General features: G+C 40.1%; 2 protein-coding genes across 8 annotated transcripts in view; one reads left to right on the top strand and one right to left on the bottom strand.

Moving 5' to 3' along the window:
- The window catches only part of SENP5 (SUMO specific peptidase 5), a 61,784-nt gene that overhangs the window by 25,162 nt on the left and 12,833 nt on the right, over positions 1 to 23,789 (top strand). For all 5 annotated transcript variants that reach the window (XM_032869340.1, XM_032869337.1, XM_032869338.1 and 2 more), the window contains exons 2-6: positions 5,316 to 6,856; positions 15,346 to 15,451; positions 15,593 to 15,731; positions 15,974 to 16,021; positions 19,844 to 19,921. In XM_032869340.1, the coding sequence (XP_032725231.1) occupies positions 5,347 to 6,856; positions 15,346 to 15,451; positions 15,593 to 15,731; positions 15,974 to 16,021; positions 19,844 to 19,921 (1,881 nt within the window). In that variant the 5' untranslated portion in view covers positions 5,316 to 5,346. The remainder of the gene's footprint in view (positions 1 to 5,315; positions 6,857 to 15,345; positions 15,452 to 15,592; positions 15,732 to 15,973; positions 16,022 to 19,843; positions 19,922 to 23,789) is intronic.
- The window catches only part of NCBP2 (nuclear cap binding protein subunit 2), a 34,463-nt gene continuing 22,783 nt past the window's right edge, over positions 12,110 to 23,789 (bottom strand). For 2 of the 3 annotated variants that reach the window (XM_032869344.1, XM_032869346.1), the window contains one exon: positions 12,110 to 13,135. Coding sequence is in view for 1 of the 3 variants with exons in the window: in XM_032869346.1 (XP_032725237.1) it covers positions 13,132 to 13,135 (4 nt within the window). In the remaining 2 variants the exon portion in view is untranslated. Of the gene's footprint in view, positions 13,136 to 14,838; positions 15,020 to 23,789 lie in introns of all 3 variants that reach the window. The other variant, XR_004384041.1, reaches the window with a different exon arrangement.

Here is a 23,789-nt window from a genome sequence, read left to right as displayed (position 1 = left end):
CTGAAGTGGGCTTGGCCTGGGGTGGTCCTGAGGCTTTTTGCACAGAGGGGCCCCTGGCAGGATAGCTGAAGTCAACAGGGTGTAGGCCAGGGGATTCCTGGGGTTGTTTGTGCAGAGGGTACTCAGGCAGGGCAGCTAAAACTGAAGTGGGCATGGCTGGTGCAGTCCCTGTGCATTTCCACAGAGGGTGCTTTGGTAGAACAGCTGAAGCTGAAGTGGGAATAAGCTGGGGTTTTCTGGGACTGTCTGCACAGGGGGTACTCTGGTGGGGGCAGGTATAGACCAGGAGCCTGGGGCTCACTGAGGCAGTAAGGCAGAGCACCCAGACCCTGACCCCATCCATGCCATCAGGGTGGATAGGGGATTGTAAACTGGCACTTGCTAGTCCCTTCAACTCTGGGAGAGTCCCAGCAACTCTCCTATCTTTTAACAGTGTTGTAGGGGTAGTTCTCTTTGTATTCTAGTTACTCTTTTTTTATTTTTTAAAGGTTTTATATATTTGACAGAGCACAAGCAGAGGGAGTGGGAGAGGGAGAAGCAGGCTCCCGCTGAGCTGGGAACCCAGTGTGGGTCTAGATCCCAGGATCCTGGGATCATGACTCTCGCTGAAGGCAGATGCTTAACTGAGCCACCCAGGCACCCCTAAAGGACAGTATTTATATACAGTCCTTTGGAATCTAGTCCTATACAGTCAAAATATTTTCTAAAATGTGGGTAATTTTTCCTATGTCTGCTTTTTTCAATGCAGTTATCTGTCATACAGTTAGATTCATTTGTTATTTGTATTTCATTTTGGATTCCTTTTGCATTCTACTTGATCTTAATTTTATTTGTGTGTTTAAGTATACGAAGCATCAACATGGTTGTAAAAGTGAGAACTTTTCAAACAGGCATATTTAGAGAAGTGCCACTCCTTTCTCGTCCCTCTACCATTTTCCTGTTCATTTGGGAACATCTCAAGGGAGATATGAATCTCCCTTGCCCTATACGTTCTCATTACTTTCTGGTTTATTCTCCTCATGTTTGTATTTTTATTTTTTGTCTATTTTGGCGGAAGGTGGGGGTGGAGCACAAAAGGGCAGATACATGTTTATTCTCTTATTTTTTCTTTGATGAAAGGTGGCTGTTTGGTAAACAATTTAACCTTGCCTCAAAAGAAATCCTTTATCCTTCGCTTCTGGGAAATCATCTCGAAAGCTTTGGACTGTCATACCTGATTCGAATATCTGTATTTGCCTGGGGGCTTAGATACCAACAGTCTAACAGACAGCTTGATTTAGGATGGGGGTTGGCTATGACAGAAAGACCAGTGGAATGATTTAGAGTAATGACTTTGGCATCAGCGGATCTCCAGAGGGGCTGAAAAACTGAGATCCATCATGTGGGCAATCACTTCTGCTTAAAATCCCCGAATAAAAACTCTGGATATCAAGGCTCAGGTGAGCCTTCCTGGCTGGCAATATTGTCACACACTGATGTCAGGAGGTTAAAGCTGTTCTACTCCATGGTAAGAGGACAACTGGAAGCTCCACACTTGTTACTTCTCTTGACTCTGCCCTATGTGCTTCTCCACTTGGCCGATTTTAATCCATATTCTTCAGCTTTCATAAGCCATAACTATGAATGTAATAGTTTTCAGTGGGTTCTATGAGTCCTTCTGGCAAATTATCAGACCTGAGGGTGGTTTTGTGAACTCCCTGAGCTTGTAGTTGGTGTCTGTGTGCCACCATCTTGGTGACGCACTGTCAATACTGATTTGAACTTTACTTTTCTCACCTAACCTGGAAATCATTCCATATTAGTTCATAGAGTTCCTCTTTATTCTTTTCTTTTTTAATTTTTTAAAAGATTTTATTTATATTTAAGAGAGAGACATTGTGACAGAGATAGAGAGCACAAGCAGAGCGGAGAGGGAGAAGCAGGGGCTTGATCCCATGCAGGGCTCGAACCCTGGTTGATCATGACCCAACTGGAAGGCAGATATTTAACCACCTGAGCCACCCAGGTGCCCCTATTCTTTTCTAATATATTTTAAAGTAATCTTTACACCCAACATGAGGCTTGAACTCACAACCCCAAGATTAAGAGTTGCATGCTCTACCAACTGAGCTAGCCAGATGCCCCATCTCTATTCTTTCATAACTTACTCATGTAGAAGTATAACTTACTCAAGAAGAAGTAGTGTAGAAGAACCATACTTTATTCAAGTACTGTCCTTGTAGGTTTTCAGTATTTTGCAATTATAGTGTTGCAGTGAATAACCTTGTGTTATGTATTTTCATTAGTATTGGAGGTGTATCTTAAGGATAAATGACTAAAAATGGGGTTGTTGGATTAAAAGGTAAATACTTACCTTTTGTTAGATTACCAAATTCCCTTCCAAAAGGGTTTTATTAGTTTGTATTCCTACCAGCAAAATATGAAAGTTTCTTTTCTCCCACCAACAGAATGTGTTGTCATAATTTTTGCCAGTGTTTTTATTGAGGTATAGTTAACATCTAGCATTATATCCGTTTCAGTTGTAAAACAAGACTTGCTATTTGTATACATTGCAAAATGATCACCATAGTAAGTCTAGTAAGCTCTACCACCATATATGGTAATCAAGTTTTTTTTCTTGTGATGGGGATTTTTAAGATTTACTCTCTCAGCAACTTTCAAGTATACTGTACAGCATTATTAATTATAGTCACTCTGTTGTATATTACATCTCCATGACTGACTTACTTTATAACTGGAAGTTTGTACCTTTTTGACTGTCCCTCCACCCATTTTGGGCAACTCCCCAACCACCTCTTTGCCCATTTTTTTTTAGTGAAGTTGAACATCTTATGTCTAAGGGCTGTTTAAAAATCTTTATTTGTGAATTGTCTCCGTATGTCTTTTTCCCATTTTTCCATCAGGCTTTTTTGGTTATGTTTTCTTTTAAGATTTATTTATTTATTTATTTATTTGAGAATGAGCACGTGCAGGGGGATGGTCAGGGGCAGAGATTGCGGCGGGGGAAAGAACCTCAAGCAGACTCCCCACTGAGCACGGAGCCCTATGTGGGGCTCAGTCTCACCTCTCTGAGATCACGATCTGAACCGAAATCAAGTTGGTTGCCCGACTGGCAGTCCCCCCGGGCACCCTTCCCCACCTTAAAAAGAAATTTGTTTGAGAGAGAGAGAGAGAAAGAGAGCTGGGTGAGGAGCAGATGAAGAGGGACAAACCCTGACACAGGGCTTGATTCCATGATTCTGAGAGCATGACCTGAGCTGAAAAGGATGCTTAATCAACTGAGCCACCCAGGCGCCCCCGCCCTTTATTCTCTGTTGAGTTTTTCAATTCTGCTATTTTACATTTCCAAGGTCCCCTTATTGTTTGTGATTGTTTCTTAAAAAATATAATAACCTATTCTTTTCTTTCCCTTCACTGGATTTTTTTTTCTTTCTTTTTTTCTTTAAACATTTTTTTAATTTGCAATAAAGAGAGTGAGAGAGAGAAAGCACAGGTGGGGTGATTGGCAGAGGGAGAAGCAGACTACCCACTGAGCAGGGAGCCTGATTAGGGGCTTGATCCTAGGACTCTGGGATCATGAGCAGAGCTGAAGGCAGACGCCCAACTGACTAAGCCACCGAGGCACCCCTATTCTTTTTTTCTTTGTAGACAGTATTGGTTTTTTTCTTCCTTCTTGTTTTTTTAGTGTGATAAAATATAGGTAGCATAACATTTACCATTTTAATCACTTTTAGGTATAAAGTTCAGTTCAGTGGCATTAATACATTCACATTGTTGTGCAACCATGGCCACAGTCCATCTTCAGAACCTTTTTCATCTTCTTAAACTGAAACTCTGTACCCATTAAACAATAACTCACCTTCCCTCAGCTCAGTCAGTTAAGCATCTACCATCGGCTCAGGTTATGATCCCAGGGTCCTGAGATTGAGTGCCGCATCAGGCTCCTTGCTTGGCGGGAAGCCTGCTTTCCCCTCTGCCTGTTGCTCCTCCTGCTCATGTGCTTGCTGTCTTCCTCCCTCCCTCTCTCTGACAAATACATAAAATCTTTAAGTTATTAGCAAGCTGAAATTAGAGTACTTGTTTTTTTGATTCATAGTCTCGTATTGTTTCTGTCCCATCTTTAGCGGCTCTCACCTTTCCTTCTACGCTGAAGAGCCTTCATTAGTAGAGGATCTTATTAAATCTGAGGGGAAATCCTGTTTGGTTTTGACTATCATTTTTACCTACCGTTCCTAATAAATGTGTTACCAGAGCTTGTGCGTGCGTGCGTGTGTGTGTGTGCACGTATGCACATGTGCTTTTTACTTAAGAACCCAAACCCTAACTGTGTGAAAGCACCTGATAGACTTTTGTCCCTGCATGGTCACTCAAAGTTTCTGACTGACTGACGAAGAGGAGGCTGGTCTCCCTCTTAAAATACTGTTACTGCTTGCATTTATTTAATATATGCTTTTGCATGTCTATTTACAGCCCAAAGTACCTGCTCTTTCTAAAATGTGATATATGGAACAAAGTATTTCAATATGGAATCAGAGTTATTTATTTATTTATTTGACAGACAGAAGTCACAAGTAGGCAGAGAGGCAGGCAGAGAGAGGAGGAGGAAGCAGGGTCCCCGTGGAGCAGAGAGTCCGATGCAGGGCTCGATCCCAGGACCCTGGGATCATGACCTGAGCTGAAGACAGAGGCTTAACCCACTGAACCACCCAGGTGCCCCTGGAATCAGTCTTAAATGGTGTGTGTTCCCTCCTTCCTTCCCTATCCCTTAATTTACAAGTGAGAACACAGAATTTGAGTGACTTAACGTCACTTAGCTAATGAGAAGCAGTGCCAATGCTTAAGGATTCTCTTCTGCTTCCCTACCCTGTCCACTCCATCAAAAACTGATGGAAATGATTCTTGAAATTTACTTCTGTCAGAGGCAGCTATACTAAATGGGGTCATGTGAGAGTATTTATGTGTTCCAGCTTTCACTCTGGGGAAAACCTTGATCAGGTAACGATTTCATTGTGTCTGATAGTTTGTTATTTTTTATTTTATTTGAGAGAACGAGTGAGCAGGGGGGTGGGAGAAGCGGACTTTCCACTGAGCATGGAACCCAATGGGGGTTCGATCCCAGGGATCATAACCCCAGCTGAAGGTATGCCATCACTTAACCTGCTAAGCCACCCAGGTGCCCCTGGGTCTGATAGTCTAAATTGAATTTTATATGTTCTTCTTTTTCTTTGAATTTTGTAGCTTATATTGCTGTGATTATATCTTTATGACGTTATTTTTAGGGTAGAAGTCACTTTTCTTTCTCTTCTTTCTCTCAGCTTCATCAAGATCTCATTATGCATCAGAAAAATGAAAAAACAGAAGAAAATTCTATGGAGGAAAGGAATTCATTTAGCCTTTTCTGAGAGATGGAATACAGGGTTTGGAGGTTTTAAGAAGTTCTGCTTTCACCAACACTTATGCGTTCTGAAAGCCAAATTGGGAAGGCCAAGTACTTGGAGCAGGCAGTTGAGGCATTTCCATTGTAGAAAGAAGGCCCTTCAAATCCAGAAAACGTGGATCCAGGATGCACCTTTTTTTGCTAAGACAAAGTCCAGTGTGGCTGCTCAAAATGTTAGTACTTTGTCCTCTAGAGTGAAAAGAAAAGACTCTAAACACTTCATTTCCTCCTCAAGGACCCTTTTAAGACTCCAAGCAGAGAGGCTGCTGTCCTCAGCAAAGAACTCTGACCATGAATACTGTGGAGAGAAAAGTGTCTTGAAGGCAGTTGCTGACTTACCAGGAAATAATGTTTTAGGTCAGGCCAATGGTCACAGACCTAGGACGGAGCCACAAGCTTCTGACTTTCCTATGAAGTTCAATGGGGAGAGCCAAAGTCCAGGTGAGAGTGGCACAATTGTGGTCACCTTGAGCAACCATAAGAGAAAGCGCTTTTGTTATGGCTGCTGCCAAGGTTTGGAGCACCATAGGAATGGGGGACCCCTGATTCCAAAAAAGTTTCAACTTAACCAACATAGAAGAATAAAAGTATCTCCTTTTATGATGTATGAGAAATTATCCATGATTAGATTTCGGTACAGGATTCTCAGATCCCAGCACTTCAGAACAAAAAGCAAAGTTTGCAAACTAAAAAAAGCCCAGCGAAGCTGGGTGCAGGTCACTGGGGACCATCAAGAGACCCTTAGGGAGAACGGTGAGGGTGGCAGTTGCAGCCCATTCCCTTCCCCAGAACCTAAAGACCCTTCTTGTCGGCATCAGCCATACTTTCCAGATATGGACAGCAATGCTGCGGTGAAGGGAAAGAACTCTCATGTGCCTGATGGCCACACTAAAGGAAGCCCTTTCTTGGGCAAGGAGCTTAGTTTAGATGAAGCATTCCCTGACCAACAGAATGGCACTGCCACATATACCTGGGACCAGTCACCCTGTTCCTCTCCTAAGTGGGAGTGTACAGAGCTGATTCATGACCTTCCCTTACCAGAACATCAATCTAGTAACGTGTTGATCTCGGAAACCGAAAGAGAAGTCATGACTCTGGGTCAGGAAAATCGGACAAGTACTGTCAGTGATGACAGAGTAAAACTGTCAGTGTGTGGGGCAGATCAATCTGTGAGTAGTGTAGATGGGCCTGTGTCTGAAAAGCCTGTTCAGAATGAGAGCTCATGCCAAATGGATGAGGATGGATCTCTCAAGCAGAACATTCTTAGTTCTAAGTTGCTGGACCACCCTTACTGTAAAAGTCCACTGGAGGCTCCCCTGACATGCAGTGGACTCAAACTAGAAAATCAAGCAGGAAGTGGGAAGAACAGTCAGAAAGCCTCTCCAGTGGATGATGAGCAGCTGTCCAACTGCCTTTCTGGTATGCACTCTTCTTTATTCTCCCCCAACCTCCAGCCCACAATTACTGTCCATTATCTTTTCCAGGAGAGTCCTGTTTTTTCCTTCCACCCATAGATTCCCCTTAAAGCACTTAGACGGTTCTCTTTGAAGCCTTCTATATTGCTGTATGACCTAAATGTTCCCTAATTTAAGTCTTCGTTGATAGACGTTTGTGTTGCTTCCAGTTGTTTACTTCTATAAATGATGGTGCAATGAAATTTTATCTGTATATTTAAATAAGTTTTTCTGTAAGTTAAATCTGTAGTAGTGGAATTGATGGTAAAAGAACACACTTTTAAGAGAATTGTGAAATTACCCTCCAGAAAGTTGAATGAGTTTATTTACACTTATTAAACTTTACTAACCCTCTAGCTCATGAGAGTTTTGGGTTATTTTTAAGATTTTATTAATTTATTTGAGAGAGGCATGTGTGTGCATGCATGGTGGGAGTGGGGCTGAGGGAGAGCAAGCATGCCAAGCAGACTCCTCACTGAGTATGGAGCCTGATGTAGGCATCAGTCCCCCAACACTGAGATCATGACCCAAGCCAAAATGAAGTCAGATGCTTAACCAGCTAAGCCACCCAGGTGCCCCAGGAGTTGTTTTGATTTGTGTTTTGTTTGTGTTGTTTTTTGTTTTTGTTTTGATTTGCATTTTTAAGTTTGAAGTTTGAACATCTTTTTCTGTGTTACTTGGCCATTTTTTGTTTGTATATATTTTCCTTTGCCTATTTTTCTGTTGGATTGGGTTATTTCTATTTTATTTATTTTGGTATATGAGAATTTCCTATATGGCAGGCACTGTGTTAGTTCTAAGAATGTGGCAGGGAGCGGGAAACATTGGTTCCTACCTTCCTAGACCTTAGCATCATTCTAAAATGTTAAGTTTTAGCTATAAATGTCATAAGCGGGGCACCTGGGTGGCTCAGTTGGTTAGGCACCTGCTTTTGGCTCAGGTCATGGTTCCAGGGTCCTGGGATTGAGCCCTGCATCTGCCTGCCTCCTCAGCGGGGAGTCTGCTTCTCCCTCTGCCTGCCATTCACCCTGCTTGTGCTCTCTCTGTCAGATGAATAAATAAAATCTTATAAAATGAAATAAATGTGACAAGAGTTTACGTTTTTCCTTTCCAAAGGTAAAAGTACCCTGATCTAGTGTGTGGTAATTTTGCTTAAAGGAAATTATCAATTCTTCATTGTGAAACTTACCTGTCTTTATGGGTTCAAGTTTTTACATCGTACTTTAAGAAGTCTTCTTGTCAAAATCTACCCTGTGAGTAAGCTGATGTAAATATTTTTGGAAGATAGTGTGGCAGTATCACTCTTTGACCCATTCCCCTTCTTGGAATTTATCCAAGATATGAATATATTTGTACAGGGGTATTATAGTATTGTCCTGGTAGTAAAAAAACATAATAGTATACTATGAAGCTGTTAAGGAAAACATTCAATCTTTATTTTGAAACTGAAAGCTGTCTATATAAAGAGAAAAAAAGCAAGTTGCAAAACTGGATGATACCATTTTGTTAAGAGAGAGATGCATACATATAGGATAAATACATGTATATTTGTGCACGTGCATTTGTATAGGTTGTATCTGGAAAGATAGGTCATTGTTTTTTACTTTTAAAAGGACTTATTTATTTACTTTAGAGAGCACACATGCACACATGGGCAGAGAGGGAGAGGGGAACCAGACTCCCCACTGAATGTGGAGCCCATCGTGGGGCTTGATCCCATGACTCGAGCGAAACCAAGAGTCAGATGCCCAACCGAGCTACGCAGGCATCCCCCTCAAAGGCCTTTTTCGGGGGAGGTAGGAGCATTACTTGTTGGTAGTTTAAATAATTCTGAACACTTTGTTTTCCTAATCATTAAGTCTGTATAAAAAGTTTTACTCTACAAAAAGACACAAAGTACAGAGCCCTAGTACATCTTTAAAAAAAACAAAACTATTTCTGATGTTTATACTGTCCTAGAATAGGGAAAGACAAATTTCCCTACTGTAAAGTTAGCAGAACCATGATATATGTAAGCCTGAAAAAGTGAGCATTTACACAGATACCAGTTAACTTTTAGAGATACAGCACTTACAAAAGCAACTGATAAATTGACTATGGCACACAGTACAACTAGAACATGACATCAGGAAATAGGAATTTTTACAGAATGTATACTTAGTGATCTGTAAAGTAATTATCTTAATAGATTGAAGGAAAAAAGAACCTGAAGAACCATTTTAGGGGTTTGCTTAGTATTTTCATGCCCACTGGAAAGAGTTCAAGGCAGAGCAATAGCTACTGCCCATCACAGCCCTCCCCGCATCAGCAAATTACCCAAGTGCAGATAAGCCCACAGTTGATCACCAAACATCTGAGGAAAGCCAGCACAATGAAAAGGACAACTTCAACAAATAAAGGAGCCTCATTAATCAGGATTAATAAAGCAATTAGAATAAGAATCAGTGTGGGACAATCAGTACAGTAGATGCTCCTTTAACTGACTTGTATAGCATTAACTAATATTAAGTTCCACGGTATGGTGCATGCTGGCTCTCCTCCAGTGTAACTGCGCATTATGCTCACTGCAGTGGATTGCAGTGGATTTATCATGAGCCAGTTGTACTTACTACAATTTACTTACTTCATAATTGTATTAAATACTGCATAAAATTGGTTTCGGAAGGAAAAGAAATAGATTCTTATGTCAGTATATTCCAAATGGATTAAAAATGTAATTAGAAACAAATACAGACACACAAACTGTGTGTACACAAACTTGTACACAGTGTGGATGAACTTGCAAACATGCTAAGTGAAGAAAGCCGGGCACAAAAGGACATAGACTATATGATTCTATTGATTTGAAATGTCGGGGCACCTGGGTGGCTCAGTGGGTTAAAGCCTCTCTGCCTTTGGCTTGGGTCATGATCCCAGGGTCCTGGGATCGAGCCCCGAATCAGTCTCTCTGCTCAGCGGGGAGCCTGCTTCTTCCTCTCTCTCTGCCTTCCTCTCTGCTTACTTGTGATCTCTCTCTCTCTGTCAAATAAATAAATAAATAAATCTTAAAAAAAAAAAAAAAATGTCCAGAGTAGGCAAATACAGAGATAGAGAAAGAAGGTTAATAGTTGCCAGGGGCTGGAGAGAGGGAGCCGTGAGGAGGGCCTGGTAACAGGTTCACATTTTCTTAGTGGAGTAATGCACTTGTTCTTGAATTAGGTGGTAGTAATGGTTGCACAGCTCTGAATATACAAACAAAAAACTGTACACTTTAGGAGTGATTTGTGTGTGTGTGTGTGTGTGTGTGTGCGTGTGTGCGCGAATCACAACTCGGTAAAGCTGTTAAACAAGAGAGACCATTTTATAATCTCACATTGATAATACATGTTAAAGCATGATAGGAAACTCAAAAGCAGTAAACCAGTTTGACTCCACAAACATTAAAATCCTGCACATATATGTAATGAGTAATAAAATTTAAAAAGTTAAAAATTTAATTTTAGCGTTCCTGGATGGCTCAGTGGGTTAAAGCCTCTGCCTCCGGCTCTGGTCATGATCCCAGAGTCCTAGAATCAAGCCCCACATCCAGCTCTCTTGTCAGCGGGGAGCCTGCTTCCCTCCCTCTCTCTGCCTGCCTCTCTGCCTACTTGTGATCTCTGTCAAATAAATAAGTAAAATCTTCTTAAAAAATTAATTTTAAAATTAAAGCTTGTTGCCATTTCAAGGTTATAAAAATGTTGAACCCTGTTTTTTTCTAGACTATTAATGTGTTATTTTTACATTTTGCCATTTGGCAAAAAGTAAAGATGGATCCCTACTGCATTCTTCACATCAAAATGAATTCCAACTGTAAATAAAATATTTAGTTAATAGTTCTAATACTATTTATTGAGTAATTCATCTTTTCCTCGTGGTTATGAATTGCTCCCTGTTTTGGGATCTCTTTCTGGACTTGGTTTTTCTATTTCTATGCTAGCGCTAAGCTGCTTTCATTACACCAAGTTTGTTTTATAATTTGGTGGGACTGAGCCTTCCTTCTCCTCTCTTGCCCTCCTTTTTCACATCTCTTTAATTCTTTTCAAAAATTCCTAGGAATTTTGCACATTTTGGTCCCAAGATTTGTTTTTTTAAATTTATTTATTTGTCAGAGAGAGCGAGCACAAGCAGGAAGAGTGGCAGGCAGAGGCAGAGGGAGAAGCAGGCTCCCCGCTGGCAAGGAGCCCCATGCAGGACTCCGTCCCAGGAGCCTTGGATCATAACCCGAGCCACTTAAATGACTGAGCCACCCAGGCGTCCCTGTTTTTTTCAGTTTAATAAAAATAATGGCTTTTGATTGGTACTGCATTCACTTTCAGACTAATTTAGGGAAAATTGTGTTCATTACACTATTGAATTTTTCTGTCTAAAAATAAAGAATTACTCCATTTATTAACCTATATCCTTTACGATAATTTTGCGATTTCTACTTAGGTTTGCACATTCCTTAAGTTTAGTCTTAGATATTCCATGGCTTTCTTATTTTAAGATTTTGTTTTTAAGTAGTCTCTACACCCAGTGTGGGGCTCAAACCTACAACCCCAAGATCAAAAGTTACATGCTTTCCCAGCTGAGCCAGCCAGGTGTCCTATGCCTTCCATGTTTTTGATGGGATCTTTCTGACATGGGTATTGTATTTTGTTTGGAGAACCAAGTGGTTACATTTTTTGTAACCACTTGTTTGCCCAATGAACTCCATTCCATATTCATGGCTGGATGTGACCCGGCAGTTACCTCAGGAAAAAACTGTTCAACAGAGTTCGTTTAACATGAGCAATTTAGGGCTCAGTGGGTTAAAACCTCTGCCTTCCGCTCAGGTCATGATCTCAAGGATCTTGGGATAGAGCCCCACATCGGGCTCTCTGCTCAGCAGAGAGCCTGCTTCCCCCTCTCTCTCTGCCTGCCTCTCTGCCTACTTGTGATCTCTGTCAAATAAATAAATAAAATCTTTAAAAAAAATTGAGCAATTTAACTTCTGAAATAATACCTCAGGTTGTGTTTTTCATATTACTACCTTTTGTGGGGGCTTTTTGTTTTGTTTTTAAGTTCTTAGTTTATTAATCCTCTCATGAAAAATCTGTACAGTCTTCACAGATAAGTCACTGCAGAATCTACTCCTTTTTGCCAGCACCAACATTGGCTTTTGCTGTCCCCCTGACTTTCTTCATTCTGTTCTTGTGTTCCTTTTGCTGTTTTCTTGAGGTTTTTTTTCTTCTCATATACGCCATGTCTTGCAAGTCTGTTTGGGTTCATTTTTCTTTGCATAATCCAAGGAATCATAAATCATACCGAAGCCACTTGTCTTGCCACCACCAAGATGGGTTCTAAATTCAAATACAAAGATGACATCTGGTGTGGTCTTATACATTTTGGCTAGCTGTTTTGTGAATTTCTGTCTTAGCTACTGTTGCCTTTCTGGGGTGAAGAACATCAGTGACCATTTGTTTCTGCTGAAGTAGTAGGTTGGTCATGAACTTCGGGGTCCTGAAAGTTATTGTTTCCTTTTTGATGGTGGCCAAGCTTCAAGCAGCCAGTGAGGAAAAGAACCATATCGCTACCTTTTGTACATGTAAGATGGATTCTAATTTGAATTGTAGCTTTTGTTGTTTTGTTTTTTCCTAACATTTAATCCTTTGTTTCTTGGTCACATTGATATTTTAGCACTTTGGGAGTAAGAGAAATTGTGTATACCAGATGCATTTTTTCCTTTTTGGTTCATTAGTTTCATGAATGCAAGTGGGTAAAGAATAATGGATTTAATTCTCATTTTAAGAAGTTTTTTGGGTAATTCTTGGCCAATGGGTATTAAAAGGGAAAGATGAAGGGAAATGGCCAATGGGTATTAAAGGGAAAACAAGCTGCTTTTATAGAGAAAAGATAATAGGTATTCTGCTTTGGATGTAGTACAGCATAATAGTTAGTGGTTCACTTTCTGTGGTCCTATAACCATGATCACAATCAGAATCTTCACTTTGCCATATGCTAGTTAAGGGTACTTGGGAAAGTTCCTTAACCTCCCTAAGGTTCCTGTCTCCATTTGTAAAGAAGGGATGCTAACACAGGGTAGTTATAAGGATGAAATGAGATGTATTAGTGCTTGGTTTATGATAGTGCTCTTTGACTGCCATTTTACTTCTGGTCCCAGTGAGATGTGTTTATCTTCGTGAAGGGTTCTCCTTGAAGATGCAGGCAGGGCCTTTCTATTGCATTGGAAATCCTTGTTTATCATCTGAAAGTGAAAACAAAAATACAGTTAAGAGGAAAAAATATAATAACTTAAAATCCCAAAACACTACTATCCACAGATAATAAAATTGTTAGCAAGGACACCTCTTTCCTGTGATACTAGTTTGGAATTGGGGTCCATATCCCCTTGATAGAGGAAACTGCTCTCTTATTTGAGGACTCTCAATTAAGGATGCTGGGCCTAAAGTTTAATCTTTTGTTATCAGGGGCATTATTCTGTATAAAATTTGTTCCTCAAATGCAGTATCTCAAATGTTGGGATTCCTTATCTTCTGTTTGGGTTCATTCTCCCCAGTAGACACAAGGCTGTTCTTAGGTAACTATAGGATCTTGTAAACACAGGCAACTGCATGCTCTATTTCTAGTTTAGAGGCCCTAAATCCTTACTTCCTACTCTTATCAAGCTGCAACAAGGGATTCCCTTTCTGTCTCTGTATGCTTAAATCCCAGACCAGAACCAGGCAAACAAGCACTCTTCCCTGTTTACTATATCCTGATCTTTGCTCTTAAGTGTTTCAAATTGGGGGCCTTCTGGTGGGAGACTAACAGAAGGAAGATAGGTTTTTCGTACCCTTGTCTGCCCATCCTCAGAAAGACCCACAAAATACACCATTCCACTCCTGGGACAGTCACTTCGTTGTGCTCTTTTTTGTCCTTTTGTATCAGTGTGTACCAGGGGCCATTCTCCGAAGTTAGAAAGGGAGAAAAAGGAGCTGGGTAAAATAAGTGGCTAACAGTATCTTTTCTTCCCATTTTAACTCAGTAGACTTGTCAGACTGAGGGTTAACTAGGTTGTTGCTCTGCCCATTCAGCATCAATGAATAAATACCGTAAGTCAGCACTTCTGTGAGCCTCTCAGCCTTCCCTCAGCTTCTTTCTATTTCCTTAGAAATAATGTTCTGGTTCTACTTTCCTAGGACTTTTTCAGGTATGTTTCTTCAGTGGATCCTCTGGGAAGCCACCTGAAGACTATCCTGTATTCTGGCCAAGGTCACCCTTGTTTCTCCTCTTAAAATGTGCCTCCCCGGTTGTTACCCAGTTCACCTTACAGGGTTATTTGGTATCAGAAGTATAACAACACTGCCCAATTGTATGATATTAAAAATGCCTTAGAATTTGTCCCTTGCTATGAGATGTGAAATTTACACACATTTACCAAAGAACACAGTAACAGTGATCTCAACAATTAAATTGTAATTGTGATTTTTAAAAAGATAATGCCTTCAGTCACCAAATGTAATAGACATTTAACCAGGTGATTAAACCCTTTAGGTATCACTCCTCAGGAGATAGGATTCATCTTTAAGGTTAAGCTATTGAAGGATGTCAGTCTTTATTTCAGCTAGCGATTCCCTCTCTAATAGTGCATCAGTAGCTTAAAAAGCCAATGCGAAATACTACCTTCGGGCATTTCTCTCTTTTTTTTTTTTTTTTTTTTTTAAGATTTTATTTATTTGACAGAGAAAGCACAAGCAGGCAGAGTGGCAGGCAGAAGCAGGCTTCTCGCTGAGCAGCAAGCCCAGTGAGGGGCTCCCAGGACCCTGGGATCATGATCCGAGCTGAAGGCAGATGCTTAACCAGTGGAGCCACCCAGGCATCCCTAGATAGGATCAGACTTGAGTTGAATTTTCGGACTGCCTGCTGGTATCCAAGAATTGCTTCATCTTATGGGTGGGAGGAACATACCCCCATGCTGGAACTGGGTCCAGAATCTCATTTCTATTTGTTGGTGGAGTGCTGTTGTACATATTAACTTTATAGCTTGATGGGTCATTTAACATCCAGTTCATGAGGGGTATCTTCTGCTGGTTCCTATTATGTTCCACCAGTGTCAAACTGATACATTCTTTTATTTCTTGAAAGTCATCTGGATTGGCCACGTTTAAAAAAAAAAAAATTCAATGGAGTAAATTTAAAGATCTAATTGACTTTATTAATTGATTCATGTATCAGGAGGCATTCCATGTAGTAAGTAGAGGAGTTCTCTGGGCATTTCTCTTTAGATTGGAATGGTGAAGGCCTGATCTATTTTATGTTATCCTTTACAAAACGTAACTTTTAAAAGATTTCTTTGTACCATATATGGTATTATAGGTTAAATGTGTGGTAAGTGTCATGTATAGGTTAAGTAATGGGAGAATGACTTTTTCTGGAAATGTTTTTTCCACTGTAATTTTTCTTCCTTTATTTAAGGATTCCTAGATGAGGTTATGAAGAAGTATGGCAGTTTGGTCCCACTCAGTGAAAAAGATGTCCTTGGAAGACTAAAAGACGTCTTTAATGAAGACTTTTCTAATAGGTTTGTCAATGATGCTTAAGTTAAGCCCTTGAAAATAAAATTGTTGGTATATATGACTTTTCTCTTAATTAAAAAAAGAAGACTTAGCAATAAATTGAGTAGAACTCATGTCTCTTTTCTTTCAAAATCTTTCTTTTTCAGAAAACCATTTATCAATAGAGAAATAACAAACTATCGGGCCAGACATCAAAAATGCAACTTCCGCATCTTCTATAATAAGCACATGTTGGATATGGATGATCTGGCAACTCTGGATGGTCAGAATTGGTTGAATGACCAGGTTAGTATATTGTGGGTTCTTGGTGTGGAAAAGTTGCAGAGGATGTTGGACGATAAAATATAATTAATCTTTGGGTTGGCCTCGCAGTTATCTTTTAGAATCAAAGATTCTTTACCCTTACTGAAGTGATTCATTCACTAACCCCAGTATCCAAATGGTAAACTGTCAGTGTTACTCATTCTGTGTGGAATGTTATATATTGTATAGGGTTAGTAAGCTGGTTTTATGTTGACTTTTTATAGGTCATTAATATGTATGGTGAGCTGATAATGGATGCAGTCCCAGACAAAGTAAGTGCAAAGTTATTCTTCTTCAGGAGAGAGAATCCTTATGTATTAAAATGAGATTTTTTAACTTTATGTATTTATTTGATATTCCTTAGGTTTTTTTTTTAAGATGTTTTTATTTATTTACTTGTCAGCGAGTGAGCACAAGCAGGGGGAGTGGCAGGCAGAGAGAGAAGCAGGCTCACTGAGCAAAGAGCCCAGTGGGGGATTGGTCCTGGGATCATGACCTGAGCTGAAGGCAGATGCTTAACTGACTGAGCCACCCAGGCATCCCTGACATTCCTTAAAAAAAAATTATTTTTTAAGGTTTTATTTATTTATTTGACAGAGAGAGAGATCAAAAGTAGGCAGAGAGGCAGGCGGAGAGAAAAGGGGAAGCAGGCTCCCTGCTGAGCAGAGAGCCAGACATTGGGCTCGATCCCAGAACCCTGAGATCATGACCTGAATTGAAGGTAGAGGCTTAACCCACTGAGCCACCCAGGCACCCCGACATTCCTTAGATTTTTAAAAGTGTTCGATTTTGCCTTGTTCAGGTACTAGAGTTCGGCAGAAGTTCTCTACAATATTTTAGTATAAAAAAGTCCGATGCCATCATTTTCTTCATATTTGTTTCAAAGTGGGTATGCTGATTCTTCAGGAGACCTTTTTTTTTTTTTTTTAAAGATTTTCTTTTTAAGTAATCTCTATACCCAACATGGGGCTTGAACTCACAACCCTGAGATCAAGAATCACATGCTCCACTGACTGAGCCAGCCAGACACCCCAAGGAGGCTTTTTAAAAAATGGTGTTAAGAGGGTGCCTGGGTGGCTTAATTATTAAGCATCTGCCTTCGGCTCAGGTTGTGATCCCAGGGTCCTGGGATTGAGGCTCACATCAGGCTCCTTGCTTGGTGGGAGGCCTGCTTCTCCCTCTCCCACTCCCCCGGCTTTTGTTTCCTCTCTCTCTCTCTCTCTCTCTCTGTCAAATAAATAAATAAGTAATCTTTTAAAAATAAAAAAAATTAAAAAGGTATTAAGAAATAAATGTTAACTGAGTACATTTAAGAATCTTACTGGCTTTATTCAAATGATTCATGAACTGGGCAGCATCTTACTAACAGGTAAAATGGAGCTTTGAAGAGCCGTACAGAATACAAGACTTACAAGGCAGAAGGGGCAGGACAATGAAGTTACTAGCAAAGAGCAGATTGGTTGCAGTGAAGTCACCTTCCTCTAGGGGAAGACAGGGTCTAACAAGCAGATTACCTCAGTAGTGCTGACCAGGTAATTCTATTAAGACTCTGCAGTCCTAAGAGAGAGTGAAGTTGCAGTTAGGTTAGGTATTTTGGGTTTGATGACATGGGCTAAGCATAAGTCAACACTAAGTTAGATTCCATTTTGGGCTTGCTGTCTCTTTTTTAACAGTGGAGAGATACACAAAAGGGATATATATATATTTTTTTTAAGATTTTACTTATTTATTTGACAGAGATCACAAGTAGGCAGAGAGGCAGGCAGAGAGAGAAGGGGAAGCAGGCTCCCCGCTGAGCAGAGAGCCCAACGCGGGGCTCTATTCCAGGACCCTGGGATCATGATCTGAGCCTAACGCAGAGGCTTTAACCCAGTGAGCCACCCAGGCGCCCCAGCTTTAAGCTTTTAATTTAAAGTTTCGTTCTCTTTAAAGATCTAATATAGTAGTATTCATTACCACTTTTTTTGTAGATTAATCTTTGATACTGTGTTTAAATACAGACAAACCTGGGGCACTTGGGTGGTTCAGTCAGTTAAGTGGCTGCCTTCGGCTCAGGTCATGATCTCAGGGTCCTGGGATTGAGCCCCACATCAGGCTTCTTGCTCAGTGGGGAGCCTGCTTCTCCCTCTGCCTGCTGCTCCCCCTGTTTGTGTTTGTTCTCCCCCCCCAGCCTCTGTGTCAAATAATGAATGAATGAGAGAAATTGTAAACAAAAAAAGAAAAAAAATTAAAATAACCCCCCCCCCAAAAAAAAACCCTCCTTGAACTCTAAAATTCCCATAAGAACTTACATACTATTGGGGCACCTGGGTGGCTCAGAGGGTTGAAGCCTCTGCCTTCGGCTCAGGTCATGATCCCAGAGTCCTGGGATCGAGCCCCGCATCGGGCTCTCTCCTTGGTGGGGAGCCTGCTTCCTCCTCTCTCTCTCTGCCTACTTGTGATCTCTCTCTGTCGAATAAATAAATAAAAGCTTTTTAAAAAAAAAAAACTTAGATATTATTAAAATTATTTTTTTAATTTAATTTTTCTGAATATGCAGATTGTCTGATGGGCAGCCTTTGAGTTCAACATACAAAACCTTTCCAAGTACTTTATAAACTTTTATAAATCTAATAATTTAAACAGATATAATGCATCTGAGATTCCAACACTATGAATACAGACAAAATGTCATATAACTTCCCATTAAAACCACAAATCTGTTTTCCATTTTAAACTGGAATCATGAGGGGTGCCTGGGTGGCTCAGTCGTTAAGCGTCTGCCTTGGGTTCAGGACATGATCCTAGGGTCTGGGGATTGGGCCCCAGGTTGGGCTCCCTGCTCAATAGAAAGCCTGCTTCTCCCTCTCCTCTCCACCTGCTTGTATTCCCTCTCTTCCTGTCTCTCTCTCTCTCTGTCAAATAAATAAATAAATAGATAAATATGAATTTAAAAATAAATATAAATAAAAAATAAATTGGAATCATGAGGCTAGTCTGTTGGATTCTCTTTTATGTAAAATTCTCATCATCACCAGAAGGTTTAAACCTAAACACATATAGATGATTTTTAACATAAAAGTATTAGTTTCAAGGATATAATTTACCTTCATTACTTTTACATTTAATTCTGAACCTTCGTTGGATTAAAAGGATGGATACTTAAGGCAGTCGTTCTCAAAGTGTAGTCCCCAGACCAGCAGCATCAGCATTACCTAGGAATTTACTAGAGATACAAAATTCTGAACTCTAACCCACCCCTACGAAATCAGAAACTGGAGGTGAGGCCCAGCAATCTGTGTTTTAATAAGCCCTCTGGATTCTGATACACATGAAGTTTGAGAATCACTGTTCTGGAAATAGCTGCGACAAGCTCTTTTTATTGACATCTTAAGCTGCAGAGTTCTAAAAACAAAAGTGCATTAGGATCTTCTGGATTGCTGAGCTCTACCCTCAGTTTCTTCATTAGGAGGTATGGGGTGGAGCCTGAAAATTTGCATTTTAGCAAGTTCCCAGGTGATACTGATACTGCTGATCTGGTGATCACAACCTGAGAACCTCAAATAGGGCAAGTATTTTCATCTCAAGTGAGTCAGAGTTACTGAGTGAACAGTTTAAGACCACAAGATGCTTACTCTCTCAGTTGAGCTGATCCTAATTTATAAGTCAGAAATTTCAGTGCTAGAAATATTCATTTTAAAGCCTTTTAGTAGTTGTTATGACAGCAGGAGTCTGCAAATCCACGTCCTTAGAGGGCGTTAATTTTGTAAGCCATATCCCTTGAGTACAAGGTAATGTTACCTCATTCTTTCTTAGCCTCTTTCAGTTTTATCACAAGATTTGGAGAGATTTGTCAGGTTGCTTTTCCACTTGCTTAGATTTAGGTGATCTATTTATTTACTGTCCCAGTTCTGACTATAGAACACCGTTGTTCTAAGAAAATCTGGAACAGAATCTTCTGTGAATCATGTAATGTGTTTTCTATAGAAGAAACTTTCCCTCACTGTTTGGTCTATCTTACATACAAGGGTTTTTTTAATTTCCATTTTCTTTTGAAGTTAAATCTGTGCACAGCTTAATATAATCTGGGTGCTTGTATTTGATGTCTCTTCTAGGTTCACTTCTTCAACAGCTTTTTTCATAGACAGCTGGTAACCAAAGGATATAATGGAGTAAAAAGATGGACTAAAAAGGTATTCCCTTTATTTCTTTTTGATTCTAAATTTGAAATGCAGAGAAGCCATTTTGAGTAGAAGGGTAACAACTTTAATGTCAATATGATATTAATTAGAAAGACTCTTAAAATAAAAACTCTTTAGGGGCACCTGGGTGGCTCAGTGGGTTAAAGCCTCTGCTTTTGGCTCAGGTCATGATCCCAGGGTCCTGGGATCGAGCCCCGCATCAGGCTCTCCGCTCAGCAGGGAGCCTGCTTCCTCCTCCCTCTCTCTCTGCCTACCTCTCTGCCTGTCAAATAAATAAATTAAAAATATATTTAAAAAAAAAAACACTTTAATATGATAGTTGTTTTTAATATGATAGTTCGGGGTTTTTTAACATCTTACTGTTTGAAGCACAAGATACTAGTAAAATTCTGAATCTATCCAGTTGATTGGAATATTCTCTAAAAAGCACAGGGCTGGAAGTTCATGGTTCCAGCATTGCTATTAGCTTGCTGTGCAGGTTGGACAAGACACTTTTTCTGGGCTTTAGAATGCTGTTTATAAAACAAAATGATAAATCAGAGTAATCCCTAAGGCTCCTTGCAACCTTAATTTCTCTCTGTAGCCATTGACTAATGCCAGAAACATTACTTTAAAAGCCTATTTATATTCTATTTTTGACATTTTGACAAAATTACCAGTGAGTTCAAATTCCAGCCATAGGTCTAGAGATACTGTAGCATTTCACTTTTTTATACTGGATTGGTTATAGAAATTAGGAGTAAGTCTTGTCGTGAGTAGCTGTGGATGGAAATAATTTTTTGCTAAGTACAAACACCTGAATGAATATTGCTATTTAGGTAATATGTGCAAAGCATCATTAGTAATGCCAAGATAAATGAGACATGGTTGAAGAGTACAAATCTGGAATAAGACAGAATGAAGTTAGGACTCAGAGCTGGGTTCAAATTCTAGTCCATACTTCACTTAAGCTGTAAGACCTTAGGCAGATTGCTGAATTCCTCTAAGCTTCAGTTTCCTCATTTGTCAAGTGGTAGTATCATGACTGTTTACCTTGTTGAGAGGATTAAATGAAATAATTTGTGTAAACCATTAAGTGCATGGTAAACACACAGTGATAATCATTATTTTATGGTGGAAGAAGCATGTGAGGCGGCTTGTGTAGCTGGAATGCAGACAGCAAAGAAGAGAGTGGCGTGAAGTAGAGCTGATCAGAGATGTTGGACCTTAAGGTCTAGATTTTGAATTTTATCCTAAATGTACAGGAATCTACTGAAGGGTTTTAGGTGACATCATCCAGTTTGCAGCAGCACTGAAGAAGATGGGTGTGGGAGCAAAGCCGCTGTGGGTAGAACAGAAGGCTATTGTGAAGTACTGTTGATGGTACTCTGGATTAGAACGGTAGGACAGATGGGATATGTACATAAATGAGAATAATCTGGGAAGTAAAATCTGTCACTTGGGTGATAGATTGGTTATGGGGATGAAGGAGAAGGAAATGTGAAAAATGACTTCTAAGTACAGTATATGATCATCTTTCCTAATCTACTTCACTCTTCTTGGTTAAGTAGCATCCCACTATATGGGTATATATTTTTAATTTGAACAGTCCCCTAATAGTGATCCTTAATTTTTCTTGTATAAACACCACTGCAGCCCATCCAGTGGTACAAGCCACATACGGGCATACCTTCTTTTACTGCAGTTCACTTTACTGTGCTTTGTAGATACTGCATTTTTTACAAATTGGCTTGTGACAACCCTGTATCAAGTAAGTCTGTTGGCTCTGTGTTTCCAATAGCATTTGCTCACATTGTTTTATGTCACACTTTTGTAATTCTTGCAGTATTTCAAACTTTTTAATTATTATATTTCTTATAGTGATCTGTGATCTTTGTTCCTGTTACAATTGTCTTGGAGTGCCATGAACTGTACCCATATAAGATGGCAAACTTTATAAATGCTAGGTGTGTTCTGTCCTACCCACTGGGTGTTCCCCATCTCTCTCTCTCCTTGGGCCTCCCTATTCCTAGACACAGGAATATTGAAATTAGGCCAGTAACACCACAGTGTGTTCAAGTTAAATTAACCTTCTATTCAAGTGAAAGGAATAATCACATGTCTCTCACTTTAAATCAGAATCTATAAATGATTAAGCTTAGTGAGGAAGGGATGTCAAAAGCTAAGATAGGCTAAAAACCAGGCGTCTTGTGCTAAACAACCAAGTTGTGAACACAGAAGAAAAGTTCTTGAAGGAAAAGTACTACTTCAGTGAACACATGAATGACAAAAAAGTGAAAATAGCATTATCGCTAAGAACAACAAAAGTTTTGATTGTCTGGATAGAGGATCAAACCAGATAAAACACTCCTTTAAGCCAAAGCCTAATCTAGTGCAAGGCTCTAACTCTCTTCAAGAATTTTATGAACGCTGAGAGAGGTGAGGGGAAGCTGCAGAAGAAAAGTTGGAAGCCTGCAGAGGTGAGTTCATGAGGGTTAAGGAAAGAAGCCGTCTCTGAACATGAAAGTGTAGGGGGAGGCAGCAGGTGCTGATATAGAAGCTGCAGCAAGTTCTCCAGAAGAGCTAGCTCAGATACTCCTGAAGGTGTCTACACTAAGCAGCAGATTTTCAGATTTTCAGCAGCAGATGAAACAGCCTTCTATTGGCAAAAGATACCATCTAGGACCTTCATAGTAAAGAAGAGAAGTCAGGATACTTGGCTCAAAGGACAGGCTGGCTCTCTTGTTAAGGAGGGGCTAATGCAGCTGTTGACTTGAAGTTGAAGCCAGTGCTCATTGACCATTCTGAAAATCCCAGGGCCTTTAAGAATTATGCTGAATCTACTCTCTCTCTCTGTTCTATAAATGGAAAAACAAATCCTTGCTGACAGCACATCCATTTACAACATGGTTTACTGAATATTTTAAGCCCACTGTTGAGAACTATTGCTCAGAAAGATGTCTTTCAAAATAAGACTGCTCATTGACAACACATCTGATTACCTTAGAGTTCTGATGGAGGTGTCTAACAAGGTTAATGTTGTATTCATGCCTGCATAAACCCCGTTCTGCAGCCCATGGATTGAGGAGTAATTTCAACTTTCAAGTCGTATTATTTAAGAAATACATTTCATAAGACTATACCTGCCGTAGATTCCTTGGTTGGATCTGGTCATAGTTAACTGAAAATCTTCTGGAAAGGATTCATCATTCTAGATGCCATTAAGAACATGTGTGATTCATGGGAATAGGTCAAAATAGAAACATAAACAGGAGTTTGGAGCATGTTTATTCCAACTCTCTTGGACTACTTTGAGGGGTTCAAGATATTAGTGGAAGAACTGACCACAGATGTGTGGGAAATAGTAAGGGAACTAGAATTAGAAGTGGAGCCTGATTGGGGCACTGGGTGCTGCAGTCTACCAAATCTTCCTTTCGTCCAACTCTTGAAGCGTCCAACTCCTGATTTCGGCCCAGGTCGTGGTCTCAGGGTCATGCGATTGAGCCCCGCATCTGCCTCTGTGCTCAGCGCAGAGTCTGTTTTGAGACTCTCTGCCTCTGCCCCTTCCTCCACTTGCACTCTCTCTCTCTCTCAAATGCTTAAAAAAAAAAAAAAAAAAAAGGAACCCGAAGACGTGACTTAATTGCTGGAATCTCATGACAAAACTTGAACAGTTGAGGAGTTGTTTTTTTTTTTGTTTTTGTTTTTTTTTAATTTTAATTTTTTAAAAGATTTTATTTGAAAGAGAGTGAACATAAGCGGGGCGGGGGGGCAGACACCCCACTGAGCAGGAAGCCCAATGTGTGGCTTGATCGTATACGACCTGAGCCGAAGGCAGACACTTAATCAACTGAGCCACAGGCGCCCTGAGGAATTGCTG

Source organism: Lontra canadensis, unplaced genomic scaffold (assembly GCF_010015895.1).
Source record: "Lontra canadensis isolate GAN:19392208 unplaced genomic scaffold, GSC_riverotter_1.0 scaffold38, whole genome shotgun sequence".
Classification (NCBI taxonomy): domain Eukaryota; kingdom Metazoa; phylum Chordata; class Mammalia; order Carnivora; family Mustelidae; genus Lontra; species Lontra canadensis.
This window is presented reverse-complemented; position numbering and strand designations above follow the sequence as displayed.